General features: G+C 41.1%; 1 protein-coding gene and 1 long non-coding RNA gene across 9 annotated transcripts in view; one reads left to right on the forward strand and one right to left on the reverse strand.

The window, feature by feature from the left end:
• The window catches only part of LOC109423237 (cadherin-99C-like), a 414,770-nt gene that overhangs the window by 282,365 nt on the left and 118,767 nt on the right, over positions 1–13,638 (forward strand). For all 8 annotated transcript variants that reach the window (XM_062846072.1, XM_062846079.1, XM_062846075.1 and 5 more), the window contains one exon: positions 3,688–3,876. In XM_062846072.1, the coding sequence (XP_062702056.1) occupies positions 3,688–3,876 (189 nt within the window). The remainder of the gene's footprint in view (positions 1–3,687; positions 3,877–13,638) is intronic.
• LOC109412135 (uncharacterized) lies at positions 7,666–10,086 on the reverse strand. Its single transcript, XR_002130598.3, has 3 exons — positions 9,097–10,086; positions 8,963–9,031; positions 7,666–8,893 (listed from the first exon to the last, which is right to left on the reverse strand). It is a non-coding gene; the product is annotated as an uncharacterized LOC109412135 (long non-coding RNA).

A 13,638-nucleotide genomic window follows, 5' to 3' on the forward strand; every position in this document is an offset into this window, starting at 1 on the left:
TACCTCGCACTGTTGTTTATGAGCGGCTGTGAGCTACACGGTGTCGGTGATCTCATCCAGATTTTTTTTTATACTGAATCTTTTTGTAAACCTTTTTATTATTGTGAATTTTAACTTTAATGCTACGTCTTCACGCACTTTGTCCAGGACATCTTAGGAGGTTCCTTTTTTCACCGCCTCATTTTTTACTTCCACCTTTAGGGAGCATAGTCGGTTTTCAACTGTCAAGACCCTCAGCATCCCAACGTATGTATTCGCCTCGGTTTTGAGTACCATCGCGCCTTTATATTTCTTGACTTTTTTGTCTTCTTCTTTTTCCCAATCGTTATCCAGGGATTCGTTTTGATGAAACTCAGCTAGAACGATTTTAGGCTATGCAAAGGTTAAGTGTAGCCTGGATCCGTGTCTCTACTGGCATGATATTTGGAGTATTTAAGCGACAAATGCTAAGATGGATTTGGTGCGCAGGGAATGTTGCGAGAATGCCGGAGCATCCTGCAGAGTTGGTATTCTCTAATCATCCGGTTGGTTCAAGAGTTGACGTGGAGTGCAGAGAGCTCGATTGGCGGACCAGATGTAGCGCGATCTGACGAGAGTTGAGCGTGACCGAGGATGTTGGAGGGCTGCAGCTCCAAACCGAGTATACCGCTTTAGGCAATATCACCGTTACTGAAGTTCTTTTTAATGAGATTGTTCTTGTGTCGACCAACGGAAGAAGACGAGAAATTAATGAGATTTTTTGGTGACGAATTCCCACATTCGCCAAGAATTGATTGGCTTGGTTGCCAAGTAAACCTGTGGTCCACAAGGGCAGGTTTGTCTTTTATGCCAGCCTCGGTGCAGGTCTCCATAGCAAGTGTCGATGATAGTAAGCCAGAAACGATTCGATAGTATTGTAGGATGGGTCATGCGTTTTCAAAAGTCCTTCCGATGCTCAGCAGGTAATATCAGTAAAGTAGAGGATCCAGCTAGACACGATTGCATCGAAAATGCAGAGATGGGACTATTGGTCTCTTCGTGATCCAAATTAGTTCGGTTACTGCTTCAGTTTGTAGCTTCCTGCGCATTATTTTGGGATGCTTACCGTTTATCGGGATCACTGAACCGGTTTCTCAATGGATTTCCTATAGCAACTTGAACAGGGCAATTGTTGCGGTAAATCTGGTGGTGTGGTCACGACAAAAATGATAATAAGCGATTGTTGACGCGTTTTCGGTTACTTATAAAACAACTGTTTTAATTATAGCCGACGTTTCGAGCGTTTATTAACTCATCTTCAGGGGAAACTACAATTTATATACATACATTTGAGTAGTCAAGGCGTTTGCCCTGACGATGAGTGAATAAACGCTCAAAACGGCGGCTATAACTAACAAAGTTGTATTATAAGTAAGCCGAGGACCGAAAACACGCCAACAATGGCTAATTAACATCAAAACTGTTCTATCGAACGTTTTGATGATAATGTTAGAACCATCATTCAAAATAGTGAGTCCATGTTTGTTGACAGCGCTGACCAAGCTATAGCCCCCTATAGAGTTCGATAGCCAGCTTCCCTATGCTCTAGTATGGTCGTTGACATCGCCGCAAAGCAGTTCAGGAATATTCTCCTGAGCTTCGTCAATCTCTTTCTTCAATCTTACTTTCTGCTAAACATACATGATCTAAATGTTATTCACAACGCGATTATGGAGGAGTTGGTTTATAGATCTATCCATTCTGATGATAGTTCCGGAAGTGTATGTAGTCTGGTGGATCTACAATCCGGGAGATTATGGGTGTTCCATGGCAAAACTAGGAATCTTTGGGGCTACGGGTTGGGTACTGGGGCTTACAACCCCAGCGTGAGTTTCCGGGATGCCCACCTGACGGACGCCTCGAGATATCACGGTTGGTGGTATTGTCAGGAGTTTTCAATGTAGTTTTTGTCCATAAATGCTATCAAGACGTCCAGGTTCGTCTCAAAAAGAGAGGAGATAGGTCGTTTAAAACTTATTTTGTGAATCCATTTAAGTGCAAATTTTTGTATCGCATCTACTGATTTTTTCTCATGTCGCCTTGGCTATAAACTGCATTTTAGCACACCCAAAACAGACTTATAGGTATTATCCTCGGTTAACTAATAGTATCTTCTCACATCGTTCCTAGTGAAAGAAGCTGCATTTCTCAAGCCGTCACCGTCCACAAGCTATTTCTAATCAACTGTCAGTCCTAGATCAAGATCATCTAGCCATGGCGGGTTCACAACCTCATTAGGATCGCTCTTTCAAAGAGCTCGTGATAAATGATGAAAGCTCTAGTTGATTGCAATTCTGCCATCAGCACCACTGACTAGCGGCAAACAAACGACTCTCGTGAAAGCAGACAACACAGAACTTGGTCTTGGCGTGGAGGCCAAGAAAGACTGACATCTCATCATATGATGTCAGTTTGCAAAAAGGAAAGAGCGCAATTCTATTCAGTGCATTGATCTCCAACCTGGGCCGCACGCGGCAATCAAGTCGATGGCACTGTTGTTGTTGGTGTTGTTGATGATGATGATGCAGGAAGGTATAAGGAGATCGTTCGTCCTACAAATGAGTGTGCACTTTTATTTCCTAAGCGAGATGCGTCGTCATTATGTAGGAAATTCCGTGCATTTTTATGGCTTTAGCCCTGGTTTGATGAGTTTATTGGAATCCTGCTTCATCAGCTAGCACCATGTTCGGGTGAAGTGGAACAGTTTTATATAAAGCATGACATAGGGTCATAAAAATCAGGCGTACCTGGAAGAGATTTGTCGTCGTTTGTAGTTAATGATTAAAATTTAATGTTTTATAACAACCCCGTTTTTTGTTTCCTCTGAGAATAATCACCGTAATATAATTTATTCTATACCATTTTGCGTTTAAGGATACTTCCTAATCCAATATCAAGAAGTTCAGATATAAGGATGTTCAAAAAAATTTCATTATGAATCTAAGCAGTCACAAATACCATAACGTTTTAATTAACGATGGGAAAAACACTCTACGTTGATTAATTGCTGACCTAAATCTATCTCAGTACAGCTTTCGGGTTAATCACGCTTATTGATACAAGCCATCCTACTTACCATTTTTTCTTGCATTCCCTTCTATAGTCATACTAATCATTCGGAATTTTCCATGCAAAGTACCTGCTTCCCCTCAAGTGTTAATACACACGAATAATCGTCTTGTTCCCGGTCACGTCGAACCCAACGAACCAAATGGCTTGCGAAATTGTTTGCATAACCCCTGCAGAAATTATGCAGCGTAAAATGATTAATTGAGAATGATGAGTCATCTCTACTAGTATAGCATATACCTTCCTACAGAAACCTAAAGAATGCACCAGTGAATCCTTCGACGTGTTGAGTGAAAAGGGCTTCCAGCAGCCACGACCAACAACGCCACTGTCAGATATTGCTGATGTGATGATGGTAGGTAATGGCTGTTTCCTTTGCGACGAAGACATCGTGCATCCATGGCACATTTTTCTGAGGTCCACTTTAGAGCAATTTATTTCTGCCACCAGCAATTCTAGTTGTAAAATGTTACCGCCCTTAAATCCAGAACCATGCTGCTCAAGACTTTTTTCTCTACTAGTACGCTAATAATAGAATCGGATATGATTTATTGTGTTTATTTTAATTTCTTTTTCGCCTCATTATCTTTTACTCAACAGTCCACGCCCGTTGGGACGACCATCTTCAAGAACGTACTCGCCCAGGACAAGGACGCTGGCGTCAACGGCCTGGTGGAGTACTTTGTGATTGAAGGCTCCCAGCAGAACATCTCCGATATTTCACCGAACACACTGACGGCTGCTGATGGCTACGGAGTATTTGCCATCGCTTATCCGCATCAAGGACAGGTAATTATACGTCTAGTGCTTTCATATACACAATCCGTCGTAAATATGGACTCGCAAATGCAATACTGTCATCACTGAATGAATCACCTAAAAACATTTAACATCACCCAGCATATCTCGAAAAATTAATCAACGAAGATGTTTTAAGTTAAAATATGCATAGACGATTACAGTCGAAGTTATAGTTGACCAGAAAAAAAACTCACGAAATGAAAAGGACGTAAACCACGATGGCGTTATTTGATTAAATAATGTCTCCGTCACTGTATTCAATAATAAATGTTAGAGTGGGTCATCGTTTATATGGAAAAATGAAAAATTCAATGGTATCCCATCAGATCAAAGCTTTTTTGATCCCGTTTCAGGACCCAAATAAGTGTGCAAAATTTGGCACGATCGGTTACGTCTATGTTTTGCGCATCGCGTATGAAGTTAGTATGGGGTTTTACATGGGAAAACACACTTTTTTGCATTTTTCTCATAACAAGCTCGAATTTTTCTAAAACCGTGTAACCGATAAAGTGAAAACATAGCCTAGGGTGTCCTGAAAAACTTTGTCGAAGACCGCGAAGTGATCTGATGCTTATGAAAAAAGTTATAGCGTTGGCATTGTTTGGAGAAACAGCATGATTTTGTTGCTACATATTGTTATTCCTTTACATGTTAAAACATAAACACATGCATGCGGTTCGTTGGTTATAACTATTTTCACAAGCATCGGATCGCTTTGCGGTCTTCAACAAAGTTTTTCAGAACATCCTAAGCTATCATTTTACAGTATCGGTTAAAAAGTTTCAGACAAACTTTTTCACCTTATGGCTAAAATGAAAAAGTGTATGTTTTCCCATACAAAATCCCATACAAATTTCAATTGCAATGCGCAAAGTGTAGACGCAACCGATCGTGCTCAAATTTTGTACAGATACTCAGGACCCGAAACGGAACCAAAAAAGCTTTGATCTGAGAAAACGGTTAAAATGACCCACACTAATAAATATCAGACGATGTAGCTGATACACACGCCATAAATTACACAACAAATGGTCAAGGACGTCACAGTCCAGTTTAATGTGGCCTTTGAATTATTTAGTTCTGTGTTTTATTTGATTTTTACGACGAACTTTGATCTGAAAAAATGGTTCCAATGACCCACACTAACAAATATCAGACGATGTAGCTGATACACACGCCATAAAATACACAACAAATGGTCAAGGATGTCACAGTCCAGTTTAATGTGGCCTTTGAATTATTTAGTTCTGTGTTTTATTTAATTTTTACGACGAACTTCAATGATTGTCTCAGTGGCAAGGTGCTTCATTGGCATTCAATGAATGCTTACCTTACCAATCAGGCTAAGGCCGGGGTGGCCTCTGCTGTACATAGTAGCCGTCTCCATTCCACTCGGTCCATGGCTGTTTGTCTCCAGTTCCGCACTCTGCGTAGGGTCCGCAAATCGTCCTCCACTTGGTCGACCCACCTAGCTCGCTGCGCTCCACGTCTTCTTGTACCGGTTGGATGACTCTCGAGAACCATTTGAGTCGGGTTGCTATCCGACATCCTGATGACGTGACCCGCCCACCGTAGCCTCCCGATTTTCGCGGTATGGACCAAGGTTGTTAATCGATAAATTATCGTTATCGCCGATAAAGTTAACGTCCGTTATCGTTTATCGTCGATAACGATAACGTCTTCAGACGGATTCGTCATCGGCGATACAGTTAACTGTTGAAATTATCGACTCGATAACGTCTCCGGAAAATTTTCTTCGCGATCTGAATCGTTGTTGATGCCGTCACTAGGGTAACTAGATTTATCGCAAAATTATCGAAGGTACGTTGATCTTCGCGTTGATTCATCGTTTGGTTATCGTTATCGAGAGATTATTGAGCAAACTTTATCGTTATCGAGTTTGCGTTGAGTTAACTGTCGATAATTTATCGATTAACAACCTTGGTATGGACGATGGTTGGTTCTCTCAGCAGCTGATGTAGCTCGTGGTTCATTCGCCTTCTCCAAGTCCCGTCTTCCATCTGCACTCCGCCGTAGATGGTACGCAACACCTTCCGTTCGAAAACTCCAAGGGCGCGTTGGTCCTCTGCACGTAGGGTCCATGTTTCGTGCCCACAGAGGATGACCGGTCTAATCAGTGTTTTGTAGATGGTTAACTTCGTGTTACGGCGAACTTTATTCGATCGTAGAGTTCTGCGGAGTCCAAAGTAAGCACGATTTCCTGCCACAATGCGCCTCTGAATTTCTCTGCTGGTGTCGTTGTCGGCGGTCACCAGTGAGCCCAAGTACACGAATTCTTCAACCGCCTCGATTTCATCACCGTCGATATAAATTCGGGGTGGCGGGCGCGCTGATTCCTCCCTGGAGCCCTTTGCCATCATGTACTTTGTCTTCGACACATTAATGACTAATCCGATTCGTCTGGCTTCACTCTTTAGTCGTATGTACGTTTCCGCCATCGTCTCAAATTTACGAGCAATAATATCAATATCATCAGCGAAACCAAGCAGCTGAACGGACTTTGTGAAAATCTTTTTTTTTTGTTTTTGTTTCTGTGTGTTTTAACTAAAGCTAATTCTACACTTTGTGAAAATCATTCCACTCGTGTTTATCCCCGCTCTCCTAATTACACCCTCTAAAGTAATGTTGAACAGCAAGCACGAAAGACCATCACCTTGCCGTAACCCTCTGCGAGATTCGAAGGGACTCGAGAGTGTCCCTGATACTCGAACTACGCACATCACTCGATCCATCATCGCCTTGATCAACCGTGTCAGTTTATCCGGGAATCCGTATTCGTGCATAATCTGCCATAGCTGTACTCGATCGATTGTATCATACTCCGATTTGAAATCGATGAACAAGTGATGTGTGGGCACGTTGTATTCGCGCCATTTCTGCAACATCTGGCAGATGGCGAACATCTGGTCCGTTGTAGCGCGTTCACCCATAAATCCAGCCTGATATTGCCCCACGAACTCTCTTGCAATCGGTGATAGTCGGCGGCATAAAATTTAAGAGAGTATCTTGTAGGCAGCGCTCAGTAGTGTGATCGCGCGGTAGTTCCCGCAATCCAACTTGTCGCCCTTTTTGTAATAGGACACACGATACTTTCCATCATCCATTCCTCCGGTAATTCGCCTTGACGGAGGCTCTCTGAGAGAATTGCGCTGTGCGTGAAAACAATTTTTTTCAACATGGGAAAGGATAGGAGCTGCATTTTCAAATGCTTCGAATTTTTTATAGATTTTTTTTAAGCAAAACGTTCTTAATGTTATCGAATGAGATTTTGAAACACTATATTGTAGACATAACATTGTGATTTAAAATTTTTTTGTCTAAAAGCAGTTATAGTGTAGCTAATTGAAAACATATTGCAAAACATTAACACTTTATTCAATCTGAAGTCCTTAAAATATGTTAGAAGCATTTGAAAATGCAGCTCCTATCCTTTCCCATGTTGAAAAAAATGTTTTCACGAACAGCGCAATTCTCTCAGAGAGCCTCCGGCGAATATTGCCTGCTCCCAAATATTGGTAATCACTCAGTGTAGTACTCTCCCCAGTGCGTCTCCACCGTATTTTAGAACCTTGCATGGTAGTTGATCTGCTCCAGCGGCTTTGCTGGTTTTCAACCGGCCAAACTTATCCTCGATCTTTCGGAGGTTAGGAGCTGGAAATCTTTCATCCAGCGCACGTACTCCTAGATCAGTTATCACGCCACCTTCGGTGCTTGCAACGTCGCCATTGAGGTGCTCATAGTAATGCTGCCGCCACCTTCCAAGTAACAATCTTGATTCTATTTGGTTTTATTTGTTTTTATGATAGTTTTATCGGAACATTGCATATTCTAGTTGATCTTATCGGAGTTTCAGCTGAGCACAACTATTCTTCGTCAATATGTGGTTTTAAAAACACCTCCAAGAATACTTGAGGTTCAGTTCATAAAACCATAAACACAACAAGAACTGTTGAACTTATTTTCAGTTTTATAAGGCTTTTGTAGTTGTAACGAATGCTTAGGGTACGAGACCTGCAGTAGTTTAAGCGCCACTCACTTAACGTGAGACTACTGAGGCTGTTAGTGGCCCGGCAGAGGCTCTTTTCTAGGGCGGGTAGGTTATTCCCTCAAACACCGATCACTTTAGCTAACCACAAGGTTGGCTTCAAAGTTCACCCAACTGAACCAACTGAACTCTCAATCAAATTTATCAAAATTTACCTAAACAGCAAGTTAATTTGCGGATAAGGCTTAATGAGACAAATAAAGGAAATATTATAAGAAAATTCAAATCGCATAACTCGTCAACCTTCGAATTGGTGAGGGCCTATAGTTTTCAATTCCAGTTTATTCAAAAGTTTTCGCAATTTACATAGGCCTAGCTTTCGTGAAGGTGACGTCACCAATATTCTTTGAGCTTAATTCTAATTTGTTCTTACAAGCTAAAAAACGAGAAAAAAATATGTACAATAAAAAGATCTGACCTTTCTAGCTGCAAACCATTCACAGTTTCCGACGAGCAGGTCCCACGTCGTTCGACTTTCCAGGATCTGTTGAACAATCCTATCACGTCGATTCAAACGTTCACGTGACCTTGAATCGCATGCGCATGCACTTTTTTCGTTTCGCGAGGTTCCACACTCCACATGCAGGGGTCGATCCGCAACACAACTATCCACACGCCACCGTTTCCACCGTTCGTTTGCTTGCTATGCGTGTAAACACAGTTTCGACTACTCACCCGCAGGTGGCACTTCTTCAAACTTCTGTGCCTAACGCTTGCCGATTGTGCGATGTTTCGGTGTGAGACGATTTGGGCAACGATTATGGGATGAGCTTGCCGATGCTGCGACGAGAAACGTTGCGGAAAGCTTTCGGATGTTGCGCGATTGATGGGCGCTCGCATGAGAGTGGTCCGGTCGCAGGGCTGGTTCGAGCCAACGAACTGATTTTCCTAGAAGTCGGCGACTCCGGATAAACACCCGCGATGACCAGCGGGAATCACCTGGTCAATCGATTAGAAGGACAAATTCACATTCCACTCTTTTAAAGAGATCAAAATTCTTCATCTTACCCTTTTGATCTGGTATTTTAGTCACACTTAGAGTGATTTTCAAAATGGCTGTCCTGGCTTAATCTTAATCTACGAAAATTATTCGAGAAAAGTTAAAGGTTTTCCACTAGATTTCATTTAAAATAGGTTTTTACCAAAGATTGTAAAATAATCAATTAACTGTTTTGATCACTGATTATTACAATTTTGTCTTCCCAAAATCACTATTGACTTGGCTAACTGGTAATTTGAAATTTTCACCGATTTAGAAAACTTGACGAATCGCACGAGAATAAAATGTCGGTCGGAAAATTTAGTTTTTATAAACCCCCCCTATTGCGTACCTATTTTTGTCGAACGCAATTTCGAACAACCCCATCTCATTTTGCCTTAAACGTTTCTAAGCTATCGATCTCATTCTACCTTTGCTTGTATTGTGTTATACAAGCAGGTACCCAGACAACCAGTAATCGTATTAGATGTTGCATTAGATGATAAAGTGGAGGCCATATGCGTGCATGTCTCCATTTAGGCGCATGTAAAATGTACGCATATCGCCTCCATTTTAACATCTTATGCAACATCTCATACGACCACTGGTTGACTGGGTAGCGGATATTTGGCTAGCCTCTAGGATTAGTTCAATTAGGGGTTTTTTGAAATACTTTTTGTGGTCAGTTATGAGATCCATGGAGGCACTCACGGAAACTTGCGAGACTAACTATCGATACTTTTTTTATGCAAAAGCTTCAGATGTCTCAGAAAGGGCAAGTAATGGCGCGCATGTTGCAAAAGAGGTCAAAGTGTATCATAAGCATTACACTGTTAATTTTATTTTCCGTACATCCAGATTCAAATCATATTCAAGAATTGATGTTACATAGTTAACTTCAATCATCCGTTCTTGATCAAGAGCAACTGTTCTCGCATAAGAACAGTTTGGTACATGAAAAATACAATAAAAAAAACTCAAGCATCAGATTTTGATTCTCATCGTTCCATTATTGCTGCCAATCAAAAACACTTACCCGGACACCCAACCGCGACACGGTGCGGTGCAGTGCCAAGTTCCTCCGGTTGCAGCATCCGAAATGAGGTGGGTTTGGTCATCCAGGACGTCGATTCCCGTGCAATTCGGGTTCCAATCATCGATCCACGGTAGTTGGAGGGCCCATATTCTGCGCACCTAAGACTTTTTCAATTTCAATCAGCTGTAATAAATTCCAAATCGAACCGATTTGGCTGAATTTTTGACCGTGCATAGTTGAAAATAACGAAAAAATATAATTCTTATACAAAACACTCAATTTTTATGTAAAATCATAGAAATTCTAAAGTGTGTCTTTGTTCCTAATTCTGCGCACCTTTTTTTGGAATGTTCCTAATTCTGCGCACGTGGAAAAAACTCCAAAAAGATAACATAGTGTAATGAGAACATGATTCACAGATCGAATTCAATTGTATTCTTCATTTTCAGCTTTTATACGACATTACGACCGTATTGGAACTTTGCATGTCCCCAACTTTAATACTACCCACTTTGATTACTAAAGAAAGTGAATTTTTGGTAGCATTATCGAATACTGCTATGTAATGCTTTTTAGTTATCCGCAAAATATGTACACTCATTAAATTTTAGTAAAATATACTTTCATTTCTAAAGGCAATATAAACTTTTTCGCCATGACAAGGTGGCACAATCTATGTTTGTAAACTTGAGACTTCTTTCTTGTCAAACTTCAGGGTTTCCTGTGTTTAAGAAAATTCCATGTAAACTCACATCATATGTCACATTTCACGAATGCTTGCATGAATACATTCTATTTGGGTTCGCTTGAAGAGCAGAAGTGTAAGAGTACTAGTCGTCGCGTAATAAAGAAGATTAATGTTCAGAACACAATTTGTTATACTTTCTGTGTATTAATAAAGACTAGAAGCAAGTGATCAGTTTAGTGCCTTTGATTTGTACTACGTAGAAGATTCCGTGCCTGTGGTTTTCGTCCGTGCCATCGCCGTCATTCTGTCGTGGAACCTGAAAAGAAAAAATACGAAATCATACTCACCTGTGCACCCTATCATCAGTGCTCACACCGTCGTCCTGTGGAAGGAAAAGCTGAAAATAAAAAAGGACACAACTTAGGAGATCGCCACCCGTTTTTGTGGTAAGAACAACCATAAAATTGGTTGATAGGTTGATAGCAAATGTTTAAAACAAGTGGTTAGTCCGGTTGAACTATCAGATCAAAAATGCAGGATGCGTAAATTTGCCTTTAATGTTTCTAAACTAACTTGTTCTAACCTAATTACATTCACCGGATTGCTAGAAACAGAGAATATCCTAGTTATAACTACGGTGGCATTTATATGATGTTTGTTTATTAATTATATGTTCAAAACTTAGTGTTGAAATGTCTGCGCAGCATTAGGACCACCATTTAATACCGGTTCCTAATTCTGCTCACCTAAGAAGAACAAGAAGATTAAGAAAAGAAGAAGAAAACTCAATTGTTTTTTCCGATTCTGATTCCTCGAAGATAGCAGTACAGGATGCACATGGAAAAGTAGACATTATCTTCATTGTTTATGTCGCAAAATGCTTCAGTTGATGAGACAACTTTTTAGCAGCTTCGCTAAAGGACACAGATTTCAGGCAATTTCCAGTACTTCCAACACTATTTTATTTTTTTTACAAAATAATGGTCGTTAGTTTGAAATATTTTTCTTCATAAACTATTTCATTACTTTTGAAACAATATTTAAAAAATATATTTGAAGCTAATAATGAACTACCCTTCATGATGTTGTAGTATATTCGAGAAAGTGCGCCGAATTAGGGACTGCGCAGAATTGGGGCCGGTCACGGTACTACTTACCTGTTGGAAATGCTGACCGGAGGAATGAGGCACTGTACCGCATCAAGGTCGGTTATCGAAAAAGGTATGCCTGGTTGGCGACGGTACCGGGCTGATGATAAAATTAATCGGACGAGATTCACAAAATCCACCGCGGTGCGATAATTTATTGTTTGTTTACAATTTGGCGTACATGATTTATTACGTTCTCGGCGGAGTTTGCATAAACCTACATCAAGAACGTTATAAACCTGAGTACTCTTGAGAAATACTTCTCACTCTTGCTTAAGATGAAATAAATTTAAGACGTTCTTGATGGAGGCCAACCAGGCTGCATTGAGAACGTTATAAATCTTAGTATTCTTGAGTTATGCTTTTAGCTCTGGCATGAGTTGAAAGAAGTTTAAGACGATCTTATGGTGATGTTGATTAAAACCATCGATAATGGACCGACCACCGGCCTAGATTTCAATGGAAGCCATGTTGAGAAAACTCATGAACAATGTTCTCATGACCAGAAATAATAAGTTTTAATATTTTATTAGTGCATTATAAAGGAAGCGCGTTGCAATTTTTGGAAGTATCTTGCAACATATATGCGATGAATTTTGCTTGGCATTCGGCATCCTTGTTACACCACGGAAATATTTCCAATTTGTGTAATAAATTAAAACCAATTACAATAATTTGTCATTTTCATTGTGTTTTTTTTTTTCATTTATTTCATCAAACTTTTCTGTCGACATAAAAGCTGCATCAGCAACAACACTGACAAATTTATTATCGTTTTATCGTGCACATGAAGAATTCTACAAGGAGAGAGCAATTCGCCTTGAGGACAACTTGGGAAGTACAACAAGTTTTAAGAGAAATTTAAAAACAACTCTCCAAGAGCATCTTAGGATGGGCCTCTTTGGTCTTATGGCGGGTTTATGGTTGAGCTGATGTTGTTTTGCAGAGCAATTTGGTTTATGCATGGTTTTTAAGCACAGGTGTTGAAGAATACTTCAAAAGCATTATAAAATTAATTTTGTTACTTGGGCTCTCGACCACCTCACGCTCGCTCGTAAGAAGATTCACGTGATTGTCTGGGCACATGTCGGCTTTGTGTATAAGCCTCTGCGTGATCGCTTTAGCTTCTCGTAGAACTTCCGTGTGTCCTTAGTGCGGTACAACTTCGCGGTCTTGTTCTTCCTGCCGGCGCTTCTTCCTCCGGAAGACTAAGTTCTACCGGTTCCGCGCCTGTCTATAACGTGCCTCATGAGTCCTCGTACGGTGTTGCAATATTCTCACCCATGCTGCATTCTTCTCGTTTTTCAACCGTTCACAATCGCCGTCGTACTAGTCGTTTCTGTGATTCGGAGTCGCGTCGCGAAGCCAAGTGCTGCAGCCGAGGTACTACCTATGGCGGATCGGATGTCCCTCCAGCCATCTTCAAGTGTCTCTGCGACAAGCTGCTCTTCCGTTGGCAGGGCCACTGCTAACTGCTGCGCGTAGTCTTGAGACACTTCTACGTTACGCAGCTGCTCGATGTTTAGTCACGGCGTTCGACTTCGAAGCGTCGAATGTTTTGAGCGCACGCATACAGCGACTAAGTAGTGATCCGAATCTATTTTCGCACTGCGTTATGTGCGGACATTGCGGAATGTGTTATCATTCGATACGGCATGCAGGCTGTTTCGCCCGATTACTGGTGTGTACATTTCCTCCCTTTCTACTTGCGCGTTCATGTTTCTGACAACGTCACGCGGCAAGCAACCATCGTATGTTTGCTCAAATTGCGCGTAGAACGCTTCTTACTCGTCATCAGGTCTCGCTTTGTGAGACTTGCAGTGAGAAACTCGT

Source organism: Aedes albopictus, chromosome 1 (genome assembly GCF_035046485.1).
Source record: "Aedes albopictus strain Foshan chromosome 1, AalbF5, whole genome shotgun sequence".
Classification (NCBI taxonomy): Eukaryota; Metazoa; Arthropoda; class Insecta; order Diptera; family Culicidae; genus Aedes; species Aedes albopictus.